Genomic DNA, 20,151 nt, shown 5'->3' on the forward strand with positions numbered 1-20,151 from the left:
CATTTTTTGGTCGAAATTCATGTCAAAATCTTACCCTGTAGATTCGTATAAAGACATGGGTCGAAATTTCCCACCTCCATAACTCGGTCAAGACTCAACCGATTTTCAAGAGGCTTGGCTTTTTCTTAATGGTTTTCCATCTAAAACAATCTGGCATTTAAATCTGACCACATCAATTTTGGTCGAAATTCATGTCAAAATCTTACCCTGTAGATTCGTATAAAGACATGGGTCGAAATTTCCCATTCACATAACTCGGTCAAAACTCAACCGATTTTCAAGAGGCTTGGCTTTTTCTTAATGGTTTTCCATCTTAAACAATCTGGCATTTAAATCTGACAACCCATTTTTTGGTCGAAATTCATGTCAAAATCTTACCCTGTAGATTCGTATAAAGACATGGGTCGAAATTTCCCACCTCCATAACTCGGTCAAAACTCAACCGATTTTCAAGAGGCTTGGCTTTTTCTTAATGGTTTTCCATCTTAAACAATCTGGCATTTAAATCTGACAACCCATTTTTTGGTCGAAATTCATGTCAAAATCTTACCCTGTAGATTCGTATAAAGACATGGGTCGAAATTTCCCACCTCCATAACTCGGTCAAAACTCAACCGATTTTCAAGAGGCTTGGCTTTTTCTTAATGGTTTTCCATCTTAAACAATCTGGCATTTAAATCTGACAACCCATTTTTTGGTCGAAATTCATGTCAAAATCTTACCCTGTAGATTCGTATAAAGACATGGGTCGAAATTTCCCACCTCCATAACTCGGTCATAACTCAACCGATTTTCAAGAGGTTTGGCTTTTTCGTAATGGTTTTCCATCTAAAACAATCTGGCATTTAAATCTGATCACGCATTTGTTAGTCGAAATTAATGTCAAAATCTTACCCTGTAGATTCGTATAAAGACATGGGTCGAAATTTCCCACCTCCATAACTCGGTCAAAACTCAACCGATTTTCAAGAGGCTTGGCTTTTTCTTCATGGTTTTCCATCTTTAACAATCTGGCATTTAAATCTGACAACCCATTTTTTGGTCGAAATTCATCTCAAAATCTAACCCTGTAGATTCGTATATAGACATGGGTCAAAATTTCCCACCTCCATAACTCGGTCAAAACTCAACCGATTTTCAAGAGGCTTGGCTTTTTCTTAATGGTTTTCCATCTAAAACAATCTGGCATTTAAATCTGACCACATAAATTTTGGTCGAAATTCATGTCAAAATCTTACCCTGTAGATTCGTATAAAGACATGGGTCGAAATTTCCCACCTCCATAACTCGGTCAAAACTCAACCGATTTTCAAGAGGCTTGGCTTTTTCGTAATGGTTTTCCATCTAAAACAATCTGGCATTTAAATCTGACAACCCATTTTTTGGTCGAAATTCATGTCAAAATCATACCCTGTAGATTCGTATAAAGACATGGGTCGAAATTTCCCACCTCCATAACTCGGTCATAACTCAACCGATTTTCAAGAGGCTTGGCTTTTTCTTCATGGTTTTCCATCTTTAACAATCTGGCATTTAAATCTGACAACCCATTTTTTGGTCGAAATTCATGTCAAAATCTTACCCTGTAGATTCGTATAAAGACATGGGTCGAAATTTCCCACCTCCATAACTCGGTCAAAACTCAACCGATTTTCAAGAGGCTTGGCTTTTTCTTCATGGTTTTCCATCTTTAACAATCTGGCATTTAAATCTGACAACCCATTTTTTGGTCGAAATTCATGTCAAAATCTAACCCTGTAGATTCGTATATAGACATGGGTCAAAATTTCCCATTCACATAACTCGGTCAAAACTCAACCGATTTTCAAGAGGCTTGGCTTTTTCTTAATGGTTTTCCATCTTAAACAATCTGGCATTTAAATCTGACAACCCATTTTTTGGTCGAAATTCATGTCAAAATCTTACCCTGTAGATTCGTATAAAGACATGGGTCGAAATTTCCCACCTCCATAACTCGGTCAAAACTCAACCGATTTTCAAGAGGCTTGGCTTTTTCGTAATGGTTTTCCATCTTAAACAATCTGGCATTTAAATCTGACAACCCATTTTTTGGTCGAAATTCATGTCAAAATCTTACCCTGTAGATTCGTATAAAGACATGGGTCGAAATTTCCCACCTCCATAACTCGGTCATAACTCAACCGATTTTCAAGAGGCTTGGCTTTTTCTTAATGGTTTTCCATCTTAAACAATCTGGCATTTAAATCTGACAACCCATTTTTTGGTCGAAATTCATGTCAAAATCTTACCCTGTAGATTCGTATAAAGACATGGGTCGAAATTTCCCACCTCCATAACTCGGTCATAACTCAACCGATTTTCAAGAGGTTTGGCTTTTTCGTAATGGTTTTCCATCTAAAACAATCTGGCATTTAAATCTGATCACGCATTTTTTGGTCGAAATTCATGTCAAAATCTTACCCTGTAGATTCGTATAAAGACATGGGTCGAAATTTCCCACCTCCATAACTCGGTCAAAACTCAACCGATTTTCAAGAGGCTTGGCTTTTTCTTCATGGTTTTCCATCTTTAACAATCTGGCATTTAAATCTGACAACCCATTTTTTGGTCGAAATTCATGTCAAAATCTTACCCTGTAGATTCGTATAAAGACATGGGTCGAAATTTCCCACCTCCATAACTCGGTCAAGACTCAACCGATTTTCAAGAGGCTTGGCTTTTTCTTAATGGTTTTCCATCTAAAACAATCTGGCATTTAAATCTGACCACATAAATTTTGGTCGAAATTCATGTCAAAATCTTACCCTGTAGATTCGTATAAAGACATGGGTCGAAATTTCCCATTCACATAACTCGGTCAAAACTCAACCGATTTTCAAGAGGCTTGGCTTTTTCTTAATGGTTTTCCATCTAAAACAATCTGGCATTTAAATCTGACAACCCATTTTTTGGTCGAAATTCATGTCAAAATCTTACCCTGTAGATTCGTATAAAGACATGGGTCGAAATTTCCCACCTCCATAACTCGGTCAAAACTCAACTGATTTTCAAGAGGCTTGGCTTTTTCTTAATGGTTTTCCATCTAAAACAATCTGGCATTTAAATCTGACAACCCATTTTTTGGTCGAAATTCATGTCAAAATCTTACCCTGTAGATTCGTATAAAGACATGGGTCGAAATTTCCCATTCACATAACTCGGTCAAAACTCAACTGATTTTCAAGAGGCTTGGCTTTTTCTTAATGGTTTTCCATCTAAAACAATCTGGCATTTAAATCTGACAACCCATTTTTTGGTCGAAATTCATGTCAAAATCTTACCCTGTAGATTCGTATAAAGACATGGGTCGAAATTTCCCACCTCCATAACTCGGTCAAAACTCAACCGATTTTCAAGAGGCTTGGCTTTTTCTTCATGGTTTTCCATCTTTAACAATCTGGCATTTAAATCTGACAACCCATTTTTTGGTCGAAATTCATGTCAAAATCTAACCCTGTAGATTCGTATATAGACATGGGTCAAAATTTCCCATTCACATAACTCGGTCAAAACTCAACCGATTTTCAAGAGGCTTGGCTTTTTCTTAATGGTTTTCCATCTTAAACAATCTGGCATTTAAATCTGACAACCCATTTTTTGGTCGAAATTCATGTCAAAATCTTACCCTGTAGATTCGTATAAAGACATGGGTCGAAATTTCCCACCTCCATAACTCGGTCATAACTCAACCGATTTTCAAGAGGTTTGGCTTTTTCGTAATGGTTTTCATGTCAAAATCTTACCCTGTAGATTCGTATAAAGACATGGGTCGAAATTTCCCACCTCCATAACTCGGTCAAGACTCAACCAATTTTCAAGAGGCTTGGCTTTTTCTTAATGGTTTTCCATCTAAAACAATCTGGCATTTAAATCTGACAACCCATTTTTTGGTCGAAATTCATGTCAAAATCTTACCCTGTAGATTCGTATAAAGACATGGGTCGAAATTTCCCACCTCCATAACTCGGTCATAACTCAACCGATTTTCAAGAGGCTTGGCTTTTTCTTAATGGTTTTCCATCTTAAACAATCTGGCATTTAAATCTGACAACCCATTTTTTGGTCGAAATTCATGTCAAAATCTTACCCTGTAGATTCGTATAAAGACATGGGTCGAAATTTCCCACCTCCATAACTCGGTCATAACTCAACCGATTTTCAAGAGGTTTGGCTTTTTCGTAATGGTTTTCCATCTAAAACAATCTGGCATTTAAATCTGATCACGCATTTTTTGGTCGAAATTCATGTCAAAATCTTACCCTGTAGATTCGTATAAAGACATGGGTCGAAATTTCCCACCTCCATAACTCGGTCAAAACTCAACCGATTTTCAAGAGGCTTGGCTTTTTCTTCATGGTTTTCCATCTTTAACAATCTGGCATTTAAATCTGACAACCCATTTTTTGGTCGAAATTCATGTCAAAATCTTACCCTGTAGATTCGTATAAAGACATGGGTCGAAATTTCCCACCTCCATAACTCGGTCAAGACTCAACCGATTTTCAAGAGGCTTGGCTTTTTCTTAATGGTTTTCCATCTAAAACAATCTGGCATTTAAATCTGACCACATAAATTTTGGTCGAAATTCATGTCAAAATCTTACCCTGTAGATTCGTATAAAGACATGGGTCGAAATTTCCCATTCACATAACTCGGTCAAAACTCAACCGATTTTCAAGAGGCTTGGCTTTTTCTTAATGGTTTTCCATCTAAAACAATCTGGCATTTAAATCTGACAACCCATTTTTTGGTCGAAATTCATGTCAAAATCTTACCCTGTAGATTCGTATAAAGACATGGGTCGAAATTTCCCACCTCCATAACTCGGTCAAAACTCAACTGATTTTCAAGAGGCTTGGCTTTTTCTTAATGGTTTTCCATCTAAAACAATCTGGCATTTAAATCTGACAACCCATTTTTTGGTCGAAATTCATGTCAAAATCTTACCCTGTAGATTCGTATAAAGACATGGGTCGAAATTTCCCATTCACATAACTCGGTCAAAACTCAACTGATTTTCAAGAGGCTTGGCTTTTTCTTAATGGTTTTCCATCTAAAACAATCTGGCATTTAAATCTGACAACCCATTTTTTGGTCGAAATTCATGTCAAAATCTTACCCTGTAGATTCGTATAAAGACATGGGTCGAAATTTCCCACCTCCATAACTCGGTCAAAACTCAACCGATTTTCAAGAGGCTTGGCTTTTTCTTCATGGTTTTCCATCTTTAACAATCTGGCATTTAAATCTGACAACCCATTTTTTGGTCGAAATTCATGTCAAAATCTAACCCTGTAGATTCGTATATAGACATGGGTCAAAATTTCCCATTCACATAACTCGGTCAAAACTCAACCGATTTTCAAGAGGCTTGGCTTTTTCTTAATGGTTTTCCATCTTAAACAATCTGGCATTTAAATCTGACAACCCATTTTTTGGTCGAAATTCATGTCAAAATCTTACCCTGTAGATTCGTATAAAGACATGGGTCGAAATTTCCCACCTCCATAACTCGGTCATAACTCAACCGATTTTCAAGAGGTTTGGCTTTTTCGTAATGGTTTTCCATCTAAAACAATCTGGCATTTAAATCTGATCACGCATTTTTTGGTCGAAATTCATGTCAAAATCTTACCCTGTAGATTCGTATAAAGACATGGGTCGAAATTTCCCACCTCCATAACTCGGTCAAAACTCAACCGATTTTCAAGAGGCTTGGCTTTTTCTTCATGGTTTTCCATCTTTAACAATCTGGCATTTAAATCTGACAACCCATTTTTTGGTCGAAATTCATGTCAAAATCTTACCCTGTAGATTCGTATAAAGACATGGGTCGAAATTTCCCACCTCCATAACTCGGTCAAGACTCAACCAATTTTCAAGAGGCTTGGCTTTTTCTTAATGGTTTTCCATCTAAAACAATCTGGCATTTAAATCTGACCACATAAATTTTGGTCGAAATTCATGTCAAAATCTTACCCTGTAGATTCGTATAAAGACATGGGTCGAAATTTCCCATTCACATAACTCGGTCAAAACTCAACCGATTTTCAAGAGGCTTGGCTTTTTCTTAATGGTTTTCCATCTAAAACAATCTGGCATTTAAATCTGACAACCCATTTTTTGGTCGAAATTCATGTCAAAATCTTACCCTGTAGATTCGTATAAAGACATGGGTCGAAATTTCCCACCTCCATAACTCGGTCAAAACTCAACTGATTTTCAAGAGGCTTGGCTTTTTCTTAATGGTTTTCCATCTAAAACAATCTGGCATTTAAATCTGACAACCCATTTTTTGGTCGAAATTCATGTCAAAATCTTACCCTGTAGATTCGTATAAAGACATGGGTCGAAATTTCCCATTCACATAACTCGGTCAAAACTCAACTGATTTTCAAGAGGCTTGGCTTTTTCTTAATGGTTTTCCATCTAAAACAATCTGGCATTTAAATCTGACAACCCATTTTTTGGTCGAAATTCATGTCAAAATCTTACCCTGTAGATTCGTATAAAGACATGGGTCGAAATTTCCCACCTCCATAACTCGGTCAAAACTCAACCGATTTTCAAGAGGCTTGGCTTTTTCTTCATGGTTTTCCATCTTTAACAATCTGGCATTTAAATCTGACAACCCATTTTTTGGTCGAAATTCATGTCAAAATCTAACCCTGTAGATTCGTATATAGACATGGGTCAAAATTTCCCATTCACATAACTCGGTCAAAACTCAACCGATTTTCAAGAGGCTTGGCTTTTTCTTAATGGTTTTCCATCTAAAACAATCTGGCATTTAAATCTGACCACATAAATTTTGGTCGAAATTCATGTCAAAATCTTACCCTGTAGATTCGTATAAAGACATGGGTCGAAATTTCCCACCTCCATAACTCGGTCAAAACTCAACCGATTTTCAAGAGGCTTGGCTTTTTCGTAATGGTTTTCCATCTAAAACAATCTGGCATTTAAATCTGACCACATAAATTTTGGTCGAAATTCATGTCAAAATCTTACCCTGTAGATTCGTATAAAGACATGGGTCGAAATTTCCCACCTCCATAACTCGGTCAAAACTCAACCGATTTTCAAGAGGCTTGGCTTTTTCTTAATGGTTTTCCATCTAAAACAATCTGGCATTTAAATCTGACAACCCATTTTTTGGTCGAAATTCATGTCAAAATCTTACCCTGTAGATTCGTATAAAGACATGGGTCGAAATTTCCCACCTCCATAACTCGGTCAAAACTCAACTGATTTTCAAGAGGCTTGGCTTTTTCTTAATGGTTTTCCATCTAAAACAATCTGGCATTTAAATCTGACAACCCATTTTTTGGTCGAAATTCATGTCAAAATCTTACCCTGTAGATTCGTATATAGACATGGTTCAAAATTTCCCGTTCACATAACTCGGCCAAAACTCAACCGATTTTCTTGAGGCTTGGCTTTTTCTTCATGGTTTTCCCACTAAAATAATCTAGAATCATATATATGTCTCATAGTTTAGTACCAATAATTAATACCTCCACCATTAATTCTTATTAGAGTGTGTTTTTAAACTGCTTCTCATGCATTTTTTCACGCCTATCTGCTTGTTATTATGGTAAGATGGTTGGACAGCTTACTTGATTTTATAGATAGTTGTAAAGTGATTGAACTGCTTCTTGCTAGCCATAAAAGATTGTCAGTACTGCTTAGTTCGATTTGATACATAATAGCTTGCAGCTTCGTCTGCTACAGACAGTTGCTCCCAGTTGGGTAAGCTGTTTGAACTGCTTACAACGAATTTATGGCGATTGTCAAAAGCTTGTACTGCTTATCATGCAGTTCTTCCAGCAATTACTGTTTGCTATCGTTGTAAACTGCTTGAATTGCTATAAAACTCAAAATATCGAAAGTGTCGCTAGTCGAGTGCCCAGCACTGTGCCGCCCGCTGCATTTGAAAACGAAAGTTTAGATACGACTTTTGGATTTGTTCTTTTGTTAGATTTCAATGTTATATATATTCATGAGACAACAACAATAATGAGTAATAATTTTAATATAGTATTATGTATTTCGCTTTTAATATGCTATTTATGCATATTTCTGCATGCTTTTGCTTTTATTTGAATGCCCTTTTTTGTTTTTAAAAATTTCGCTAGTATTTAGTTGAACTCTTTCGCTTTGCAATGTTACGAGTATTTCTTTCTCATTTTTTTTTGTTTTCGGCTACAATTTATGTTTTCTTCAAATATGTTTCGGGTTTCATCACATGAAAAAGATGAAAGAAACGAATTTCAACTGAAATCAAATTTCAACTGTGATTTTGGGGCTCGTTCTTATTGTGTTTGAGTTTTGATTTGCTTAAGTTAAATTAGATTTAAATTTTGCGCCCATTCCCAACCCAGCTAAATGTTATTTATTTATATACATTTCATAGAAATATCAGTCAATGGCATCGAGTGCTACTTAAATGGCTCGTAGGACTTGCTTAACTGCTTAGTTAGTATCATTAACTAGTTAATTATGCCGTTCTGTGCTAGGCTTTAATGGATCGTATGTATTGAAACCATTCAATTGATATACGAGTAACGAGTAATTCGGGCTCTATTCGTATCATTTCGCACATTTGCTTATCATTCGGAAGTTGACATCAAAACTATTTTATAATATATTGCGTTTCGTATATATAATATATACTTTACTTATATGCTAGAATTATTTTTGCTTTTTTAGATAGATAATGCCGCTAGTTTGAGTGCTTTGATTGGAATTGCTGGTACTCTGCATCTAGATTGATTAATTATTTATTCTCGGGCCTGTTCTAGATATCGCTACCATTTCGAAAACTCATTTCGATATCGAATCGAATTCAAAGTGTTTTTTTTTTTTTATTGCTGCTCAACACCAATTGTTAGCTACAACACTTTCGAACACTTGCAAATCGAAATGCTTATCGATTAATCGATCGTTATCGAGAACAGTTCCGTTTGCTCATACATACGTACTTACATACAGCTTTCGCTCTCTCTCTCTCTCCCTCTCTCGCTTCCTATACATACCCACATATTCATGTTCGTCTAGGACCAAAGGCAAAAAATATACATATATATATATATATATATATACTTGTGTATACAATGTGTGGTTAGATCTTTTCTTTTTTTTTTGTTTTGCTTCTCAGTTTCCTCGAGCTCCCAGCTCTTTGCTCAGTACATTATTTATTTCTTTTGGAATATCATATTTTTTTTCTTTTTTTTTTTCGAATATATGAAGTAACGACGCCAAATATATGCATGCTAGAAAACTCTATATAATATTATAATAATTAAAAAAAATTTTTAATTTTTTATAGTTTTTTTTTTTTTTTTTTGCTTTTCAAACGGTCTTTTATATTTCTGCAATTGTTTGCAATTTTTTGAGATTTGTGCTTAGAATTTACATTGCTGTGTACAAACGTATTATGTACATATACATATATATCTAATATATATATATCTCATAATTATTATTATTATTATTATTATTATTAGATTTTAACTTAGAGCGTTAATTTTATTATCGATTTATTTGCGCTATTTGGCTAAACTAAATCAAAAATTTACACCTGCACTTGCTGACGACCTAATCCGACTGCCACGCCCCCCTCCCTCCCCCCCTCCAAAGCATTCTATTTACGGGCAATGCGAAGGGGAGCGGGGAGCTGCTCGAACACATAATACGGCAAGGGGAAATTCAATTTTCAAAACAATATTTCAAATTTCGCTAACATTTTCCATTTCCATTCAATTTTCCATACTTTAACTATATACAAATTTAACTGATTAATACAAATATTTAATATATATAATGTTCACACACACACATATATATATATATATATATATATATCAATTTGAATTGAACTAAAAGAAAAGTTGCGTGTGTGTTCCAGCACATTGGGGCCATCATACAAATACAATAACTATATATACATATATATATATATATATATATATATATATAGATCTATGTATATATCGAAGTGTGTTTAGATAATCGTAGGTTGGCTGATTGATTTGATGGTGGGTAGATAGAGTATAGATTGAATTTGTTGTGTGTGTGTGTGTTAAAAACTATATTGTTATATATTCCAACTAAAACAAAATACAATATGTACCGTTATGTTCTCTCTCTCTATATATATATAGATGTCTCAATTTTGTTTGTTTTCCTTCTTTTATGTATAAATATTTTAGCATGCGACATATGGAAATGATCTCTCCAACCGAGGGCTTAGTACAAAACTAAATTGTGTCTGTGTCTCTGCGTGTCTTTGTGTGTGTGTGAGTGTGTGTGTGCGAGTGTGTGTGTGTGTGTGTGTGTGTATCTCCTCTCATCGTTTACAAATTAAATTCTGACTAATAAACAGTCTTTTCGTGCCAGCGCGAAGTTCTTGGACAGATCGTGAATCTGTTACGGCTCCCAACATGGAATTATTGCGTTGTCTCATCCTGCTGTTCCTGCTCGGCGGGGCTCCCCGTCCCCGCCGACGCCGCCGCGGTGCTGCCAAAACTGCAGGCGGTGCTCTTAAGTGTCGCCGCATTCGCAATGGGCAGAGCGGTCAGCGGTGCCGCTGCCAGGGATGAGGCCGATGAGGATGGTGAGACACAGGCGGGCATGCCCGCGGACGAGGCCAGCGATGAGGCGGACGATGACATGGACGCTGACGATGCCAACGATGAGCTTGTGCCCAGTGTTGTGGGCGTGGCAACAACAATTGCTGCCGACGCTGCCCCAGCTGCAGCAGCAGAGCCCGTCGCCAGCGACGTTGGCGACTTGGGCGAACTGATGCGTGAGAAGAACTTTGTGATGGCATTCGGTTTGGATTTTGTTGCGCCAGCTGCTGCTGCCAGCGCATAAGCGGCAGGTGTCGAGGAGTTGGCGGCAGCGGCGGCGACAGCAGCAGCAGCAGCGCAGCTATTAGCTGCCGCCAGGCGATAGCTGGCATTGGCGGCGCATATCTGTTCGGGCACATCGCGTACGGTTTTGTTGGGCGGCGGCTTTGTATAGGAGCGTGTGATTTCCGATTGCTGTGCGCCGAGAGCAAGAGAGAGAGGGAGAGAGAGCATGAGATAATGCGCGTGCCTGGGTTGCAAAGTGTGTCTCACCTGATAGCTGCTGCGTATTTGCAGATGACGATCCTGTCCGTACTCGCTGTCCGGCAGTGGTACATGATGTGGGCAGCGCGGCGTCCTCTGCTGCTGCAGCTGATATTGGTAATGTTGATGATGATCGGCACTGTGGCTATTCAGCGAGCTGCACGACGATGTTGAGGATGTGCACGATGTGCTGCTCAGATCGCTCTTAAAGCTCCCGCTGCCCGTGTTGCCGTACTTCAATGTGGTCGCCTCAATTCCGCCACGCGCCACAAAATTGTTAATACTATGCGTGTTGTTGTTATTGTTGTTGCCGCTGCCGCTTCCGCTGGCCGAAGTTGTCATGCGTTGTTGTTGCTGCTGTTGTTGTTGTTGCTGGTACAGATAATGTTGTTGTTGTTGTTGCTGTTGTTGCTGCTGTTGTTGCTGCTGTTGTTGCTGTAGTTGATGGTGGGAATGTTGTTGCTTATTGTTGTGATGTTGTTGCTGTTGCTGCTGCTGCTGCTGCTGCTGATTGTTGCTGCTGCTGTGCACGGCCAGCAGCTCGCGTGCTTGGAGCGCATCAACGCGCATTCTACATCTAAATTGATCCCTGTTCAAAAAAGCAGCACTTATTAGTCATGTCTGGCCAGGATTAGCCTGTTGCCCATGCATACATAAAAGAACTATAGATACAATTGATGTTCTGTCCCAAGGAAGGCATCTATACAAGCTTTTATGTATACAGTTGGGGCAGCTACTTACCTGTCATCGGGTGGTGTGCTCAATGATGTGCGGGTCGGAACGCCAAGCCGCTCCATTCCCGCGCAGCCGGCCGTCTGTACCGATAGCATCTGCAAGAAAAGAAAATCAAAGTTCACATTAGCTCAAGGCTTTCCATATTTTATAATATATTCTAACTTTAATTGGGGCTTCTAGCTGGCATCTAGTAGTACTGCCTGTCCTGACACTGCGCCACCTCGTCGAGGGTTTGAAAGCGCGGCGTTAGCAGCCAGCTCTTGAGCACGAGCGGATGGCTCTGTACGCCATCCGGCGAGCTATTGAAGAACTCAATATCAATGCGCATTTGATGCAAGTTTGGCTTGGGCTGGAAGCGCAGATGCCCGGTATAATTAAATGCCTGACGCATGATAAAGGGCTGCTCCACAAAGAGCAGGGTCTGATGCCACAAGGATTTGAGGGGCGAGTTGAGGCAAGGATTGCAGCTCAGCTTGTGCGGCTGATGCGAGCGACTGAAGGCCACATCAAAGTAGAGCACAAAGCACTCGAAATAGCCATCCTGCTGCACCTGCAAACGTATGTCGCGATCTATGTGCAAATCCTCTACCCTGGCTGTGCGCAAATCCAAGCTGAGCACCTGATGCGCCAGCGTGAGCAGCCGTTCGCCTTTCGTACGGACAAAGCGCGGCTCGGCCAAGGCGTAACGACGCATGGCATTCATATTGAAGCCATAAACGTCGAGCCACCAATTGCAGCGCTCGTTCTTGAGCCGCTGCTCCGCCCCGCCCAGCAGATAGAGCGCCGCCAGATCGGGCAAGATGAAGCCCTGTGGCTTTAGCCAGCGATCGCGCGCCTCGAGCAGCTCCAACAGCTCCGATTCATAGAGCAGACACTGGCCCATCCAGTTGCACACGATGCCATCGACGCGCTGCGGCAGCTTCACATCGGCCACACGTCCGTGCAGCACGCTGATAATGTGCTCCCACTTATTGGCACGCACCACCAGCCGTGCATAGTCCGTCACCTGGGAGTGATCCAGCGCATAGACATGTCGGGCGCCCGCCCGGGCTGCCATCAGCGCCAGCGTGCCCGTGCCGCAGCTCAGGACCAGTATGGTGCGTCCCTCGAACAGATGACGATTCTCCTCGATGGCCAATTGAAAGAAAAGCATGTGCTGTTGCTCCTTCTGCCGGCTGCGCATATTCTCCAGATGCGCCGCAAAATCGTGTCGAAAATCGGCGGATGTCATGCGGTCCACCGTCTGCAGCTCGTGCGGCACACGGCGCGGTGGTGTCGCTATGCGCGGACAGGAACGAACGCGACCGGAAAGACGGCCACGGCCACGCGGGCTGACCGCTGGCTGCGTTGTTGGGCGGCTCAAAGTTTGGATTTGAGGCGTGGCAGCAAATGTGACGACGCATTCCAAACCAGGAATTTGCTCTGTCGCATCGCCGCTGCCATTGTCAATAGCTTGCGCTAGAGATGGAGCAGAAACTGGAGTTGGCGCTTTGGTCTCCTCCCGCTGGACTAGACTGTGAAATTCGCTTAGGCTAAATGTTTTCGGCTTTTTGCGACGGCTGTCATCGTAGCCGGCACGTGCTGGGCTATTTTTTACATGATGGGACATTGTTTTTATGCATGCGAACAATGCTTTTTAATTTAAACAGACCCAACAATTATTTATTAGAGACGGAAGATCGCCAGCTCAGAGCTGCTCCGTTGGCGCCAAAATTGTGAATGGTCTGCAAAATTATCGATATCAGCAAGGTTGCCACTATGTTGCAACAGACACATAAATCCCTCAAGAAATAGTACCATAATTCGCCTTTAAAGGTACACGACACATAGGGTTACGAATTGTACCAATTTCATGGCAACCTTGTACCCCTTTGGTACACACGTAAAAAACGTGCTGGCAACGCCATTGCTCTTATTGGCCAGACAAATTAATCGAAGCATCTTAAGAAGTATCGAAGTTGTGCGTGCGAGTTACAAAATTGACAAAGTTTGTTAATTAAATATAAGGCGCTTATTTTGTCTACATACATAACGTATAAGTGGCACGTGCCATAGACACATATATACTTAGTTCGCCAAATCAAACCAGAAACTTGTGCCTTTGCGAGTTGTGTGTACAAAAAGAAAGAAATTTGGCCGGGTAACGGTACTGATCAAGCATCCACATATACAAGCATATATATCCATAAACGTGTGTGTGTATGTAAATTTATGAATATTGCATATTGAACGTGTCGTTGCCGCTGACATAATTCCGTGTGTCCCACATTATTTTGTGGGGCTGCTGCCCCGCCCCCGTGTGCACCTGGCGATTGATGTGTTCAAGTGAGCGTGACAAATGACAAATCTAGCAAATAATTTTTTGTTGTGTTTTTGGCCGCCAGACGACGTTGTTGCCTACCAACCCTCCCATTTAAATTAAACAAAATATGCTGGCAAATTTGCGAATTGTTATAAATGCACAGCCATGAATGAACACACACACATACATATATACATATATGTATTTATGTATGTAAATATGTGGGAAATTGGTGTTACATTGTCTTGATCTAAATTATGTGTGAATGGCAATGAACATTCGCTGCGAACCGCGTGTATTGGTACTTTAGGCAAACGATCATACGGTAAATTTTACGAATGGCTGCAAAAAAGTGATTTGCGAAAAAAATTAAAGAAAAAATGTAATTGTGTGCGCGCGTTAATTATTCTATTCGTCGCCGCGTGTGAATGCGTGTGTGTGTGTGTGCGTGTGTGCGTATGCGTGCAACATATAACGGTAATAATGAAATCTGCGCCGCGTCGCCTGTCGGCTGGCGAAACAGTCGAAACGCACATATTTAATAAACAAATTGAATTATTCATTGCCTAACGGCGGCAAATAAAATTCGATTAAAACGCGAGTTACGCGTCGACGTTGACGTCGACGGCAGCAGCAGCAGCAGCAGCAGCAAACGCCGCCCTGGGTTATTAGCGGCAATTGTGTTTCTTATTGCGTTGGCTGCGCCGGCAGCGCCAGCTACGACGCCCACGCAACGCTTTCCTCTTCGTCTCTGTTCTAAATGCCAAGTCACGCATGCACATGTGTGTGTGTGTGTGTGCGTGTACGTCTGCTGATGCTTAGAAGATAGGCAGAAATTGTGATGAAGGCGCTGCTAAAACAAAGCAAACTCACAATAGGGCATTGCACGTGTGTGTATGTGTGTGTGTGTATATGCTTTCCCATGCTGTTTGTCAACGACAATGCGAATTCGCACACACACACACACACATGCATTATGTATGTGGGCTTGTAATAAATAATGAAGCATGTTTCGAGTTGTCAGCGCAGCGAGCAACAATTTGTCAAAAGTCTTCACCATCTTCGTTCTTTGTTTCTACTCTGTTCTAAATGTTATAAGAAGGGTATATTAAGCCATATAACGGTTGTCACTGTTTTAGGAGTCACAGTTTGTACATAAGCTAGAATCACAGTTTATGCTTTTTGCCTAGCTAGTGTGTGAGCTTTACAGTTTGAGAGTCATTTACTTCACAATAAGAACTTCCATTCACACATTTGCAGCTGTCATTGTTTTGGGGATTCACAGTTTAGAAGTCAATTGGAATCACAGGTTACATTTTTCTGCCAATGCAATTGTCACTGTTTTAGGATTCACAGTTTATACTTCTGACTGTCTTAGAGTTACAGTTGGAGAGTCTTTTACTTCACAATAAGAACTTCCATTCACACATTTGCAGCGATCACTGTTGGAATTGGAATCACAGTTTAAAGTGACTGCCCAAGTTTTACAGCAAGAGTCACAGTTTAAGAATCACTGGTCTTCATTTCTAAACCCGATCTCAACTTGTTTTACATCTCACACAGGGTATCTGGTAGTCGATTGCAACCCATTGCAGCTTCTGTTTAATTGTATTGCCGCTGCTTTACGGCTTGGCCGGCGGCATTGCTTTGGTCTTTGCGGTAATGATATAGCCCAAGATGTGGGGGCGACTGTTGTCAAGGTTTAACCATATGTAAAGTCTTAGAGTCGAAGCTGGCTGGCTTTCAACTTGGCCAAGCTTAAAGTAGGTGCAGTTGTCAGGCTTTCGTCTTCAATTTAAAATATAGATATTTTCAAATAAATTCAATTTACTTTCATCATAATAAAGACATCAAGCAAATGGCGAAATGAATTTGGCCAATGATCAAACAAATTAAAGGCACATATACAAAAAATGAGAAAAAGTCTACCCTTCCGATGTGCCATGCATCCGGCAAATACTTTGCACAATAATGGGCCAGACACGGGCACGTTCCATGTTGTCTCGACATTGCATAACATGGATAACAAGTACGAAAGTGCTCTAGAAGAGAGTAGAAGATAGCCCGATACCCTGTATTGAGTTTCTTAGATGCAAACGCAAAAACATGCGCACACGTAATTTGAATTTTGAGCTTAGCTTCCATTTATGAGAATTGCAGAATGGCAGTGAGAGAAAGAGAGTGAGAAGGATAGAGGGTTAAAAGAGTAAGAGGGAGAGTTCGCTAAGGAGTGAGTAAGACAAAAGGTATGGAAGAAAGTCTGAGAGGGAGGGAGTAAGAAGGAGAGAGAAAGTCTTAGAGCAGGGAGAGAGATCACAAATGGGAGAGAATATCTATATTTATATTAGTTGCGACTGTAAGATAAATCAAACAAATATTATTTAATTTTATTTCCATATGGCTTAATTCACAAAATCCTGACCTCACTTGAGACCATGAAATTCGCATAGAAGGGCGCATTTCGATTGCACAACTGTTCTAGCTCTCACTATACATTTGTAATGGGTATAGGATATAAAAAGCAACGTGAAGAACGCAAAAGGCAAAAGCCAATAGCAGCAGCAGGCAAACCAAATTTCCTACAGTTGTTATATAAGCCCGACGCAAGAGGCACATCGCACGACTCGGAGCTGTTGCTTCAAGGACTTTGCCACCCCAAGACGCCCAACCAGCTACAGCTGCTATATGAATAGAGTCGGCTGTCTGTGCTGCGGGTTTCTTTCGCAGTTTTCTTTTACTTTTTTGTGCAAAAGGCAAAATGCAGAAGGAAGCACGGCGCAAAGCGAAAGCGAGCTAAACTTTCGACACGTGTCGTCGTCGGCGACGTCTTCTTCGTTTTGTCTTTGCATTTGTATTTTGCCTGCCACTCCCTCTCTCGGTCTCGCTCTCTCTCTCTCTCGCCCCCCTCTTTCTCTCTCTCAACTTTTCGCTTCTGTTTGGAATATGCCACCCACATTTTGGTACTCTACTTACGGGTACAGAATGTTCCGGCTCGGTTGACAAAAGTGTTGCTGCTGTTGTTGTTGCTGCTGCTTGCGCTGCTGCTGCTGTTGTTGCGGGTGTTGTTGTTGTTGTTGCTGCTGCTGCTGTTGAAGCGGAATTCGCTTGTGCTGCTGCTGCTGCTGCTGTCTGCGTCAGTGGAAGGGCCAGAGCAAAGGCAGTCTCTTGGCCCGTCGCACTTTTATGCCCAATACTATTACGACCACAGGCGCCGCCGCCGTTGTTGCTGCTGCTGCTGTTGCTGTTGCTGTTGCTGCGCCGTCGCTGCGACGCGCGCTGCTTGTGTCGTATTCGGTGCGTTGTTGTTGCCGCCGCGGACGCCGCTGCCGTGGAGCTGCTGCTGCGTCGCAGTGTAATCACAGTGACCAGCACGCTGCCACACACTAAACACACGGCTACACCAATGGCGATCAACAGAACGTGGCCTGAAAAATAATTAAAAACAAATTTAAGTGGTAAGTATTATGAAATATTACTCAAAACTGTGTATTTCTTTATTAGTTATTATTATGTTTTTCGGGAGTTCGAACCCGAAAGTTTATCAGACTACCTTAGAGAGTATTGTAGCTGTTAAAATAGGCAAATCAAATGCAGAATCTTCATAATTATTGCAAATTACAATTTAGCAATAAATAAATTGAAAATAATTGTCGGGTTTGAACCGGCGACCACCTGCTTGTCAGTTTGATGTTCAGACATCTACGCCATGCACTCACAATAACTTCACAACTTTTGTAAACTACCATTAATTCATGAGAAAATTGAAAATTATTGTTGGGTTTGAACCAGCGACCTTCTGCTTGCCAGTTCGACGTTCCCACATCACATCACCTTTGGCATACATTTTCCGATTGTTTACAACCTTGCAGAGCTTCAAGATGGTCTTCAACTGGTATTTAATCCAAAAGCCTAGAATTCCGCTATCAGCTTATGTTTTTCAGATGGTATTTTATTGTGTGTATATACCAAAAATATTGACTCCACCTCCGTTCAGGTGCATTCCTACCGCAAAGATTCGTAACTCATAGCAAATTTTTAATTTCTAAGCAAAAACACACACACATCGACACTCATGCAAAATATAAACAAACAGACCGTTACGAAATGTTTTGAAAATTATAAATAAATGCTAAAAATACTGCAAAAATACTCGCCAAATACTGATGTGGCACTAAATGAAACAATGAAAGAGCAACAATAGCAAACGCAATGCTTTCCATTGTATCAGCTAAAAATACAAACATAAACGTCTAGATATAGAGTACACACACACACACACACACATACATACATTTATATATGCATATGCATATATATATATATACTTATATGTATGTGTAGATATGTATGGGTATATATGTACATAAATGCGTATACGTCTAGACTAGATAGCAGACGACTTAAGCGATATCAAGCACACATGCGCAAGCGTCTGGCATTCGTAGATATTCATACTAGATGTGTGTAAGTGTGTGTGTGTGGGCGGACGGACGATAAACAAAGCAACAAACCGTCGAATCAACTAACCAGCCCCACAGTCAGACATGTTATACTTATGCTGGCCATTCAGCCACATACTCACGCATACATACACACACTTACATACATACATATATGTATGTTTGTGCAGACAGAAAGTGAGACCCGGTAGTAGAACCCATATCAGTAGACATGTTCTATGTGCGTTCGCTTGCGCAACTCACTATATTTTACAATTAAAAACAAAGCCAGTCGGACCGCACATTTTGACGTAAATTCTAGTATTTTAAATGCAATACAATGGTCACACTGGAAAAGAGAAATGCGCTTTTATAGCGAAATGCATAAAGTATATTATTATATAAAAAAGTTGTAGACTTTTATCGACATGCTCTTATAAAAATTGCCAGAATTGGTAAGAAGAGGCATAAATATTGTTTCTTGTAGTATTTTTTTAACACTTGCCAAGCCTTCCAGTATTTAAAACATACTTATTGAAACTTTTCACAAGCTACAAATTTTGTTCAATTTTCACAGTATTAAAATAGTTTAAGAAATGTTGTTAGTTGGTATTTAAATTGTATTTTTGGTATTTAAATAATACATTTTGGTATTTAAAAATACTAATTTATATACACAAAAATGCTTTAAATTTCCATCAATTCATTTAGCGTCAAGTTGTCAGCTTTGAGGCAACTTCCACATACATATTTGCCGCAGCTTTTGCACGCGATTTTGCGCGATCAGCATACCAGGCATGGTAAATATTTGTGTAAGGTCTGTCGCGCGGCTGTTTGATCTACAGTTACAATAAAAACCGACAGCAGTCCGAGGCCAAACAAACAAATAGATGAGAAAATGGCTCGCATGACGCAGACAATGTCTGGCTAAAAGTAATATGATTTAGGGGGGATTGGGGTACTTTGAGGGGTTTTTTTTTTCTGTCTGGGAGCGGTCAGGTGAGCTTTTGATCAATGGCTAAGCAAGTCATTGAAAAAGGAAAACAGCGAACTGTTTGCGATTAAATACCAAAACGTCAGACAAAAAATGCAAAAATATAAAAACAACAACAAAAATGATAAAAATGCAAAAAAAAAAAGTTAATCAACTAAAATTAAAATGTACAACGACTATGTCAACAATGTGTGTGTGTGTGTGAACAAGTGAGCTGGTGTGCGTGCGCGTGTGTGTTTATGCTGTCTGGTTTCAACTTTACAACACTACAACAACAACAACAACAACACGTGGCACTTTAGACTTTTGCGCATTCCCAGCCGCTGTCGCTGCCAGCGTCTGCGCTGGCTGCGCTGCCCGCAGCCGACAGGTGACTCAACCGGCTCAGCGTAGTGTGTTTTTTTTCTTTTCCATTTTATATATTTTACCTTTTATTTTTTTTTTAATTGCTCAACGCATTGTTGCTGTAATTTTTATCGCAGGTGACTGATTGAGCGTGTCTGCGCCACAGTCATATCAAAAAAAAAAAAACTATAAAAAAAC

General features: G+C 40.2%; 1 protein-coding gene across 5 annotated transcripts in view; it reads right to left on the reverse strand.

Annotated features, from left to right (window-relative positions):
- Positions 1-9,364: 9,364 nt before the first annotated feature.
- LOC6623419 (uncharacterized protein DDB_G0271670) overlaps positions 9,365-20,151 on the reverse strand; it is a 75,508-nt gene continuing 64,721 nt past the window's right edge. For 2 of the 5 annotated variants that reach the window (XM_032435102.2, XM_032435101.2), the window contains 4 exons: positions 17,149-17,600; positions 11,880-11,968; positions 11,148-11,727; positions 9,365-11,069 (listed from right to left, as the gene is read on the reverse strand). In XM_032435102.2, coding sequence (XP_032290993.1) covers positions 10,473-11,069; positions 11,148-11,727; positions 11,880-11,968; positions 17,149-17,600 — 1,718 coding nt within the window. In that variant the 3' untranslated portion in view covers positions 9,365-10,472. Of the gene's footprint in view, positions 11,070-11,147; positions 11,728-11,879; positions 11,969-12,035; positions 17,126-17,148; positions 17,601-20,151 lie in introns of those variants that run through there. The other 3 variants (XM_032435103.2, XM_032435105.2, XR_011416316.1) reach the window with 3 other exon arrangements.

Source organism: Drosophila virilis, chromosome 3, assembly GCF_030788295.1.
Source record: "Drosophila virilis strain 15010-1051.87 chromosome 3, Dvir_AGI_RSII-ME, whole genome shotgun sequence".
NCBI lineage: Eukaryota > Metazoa > Arthropoda > Insecta > Diptera > Drosophilidae > Drosophila > Drosophila virilis.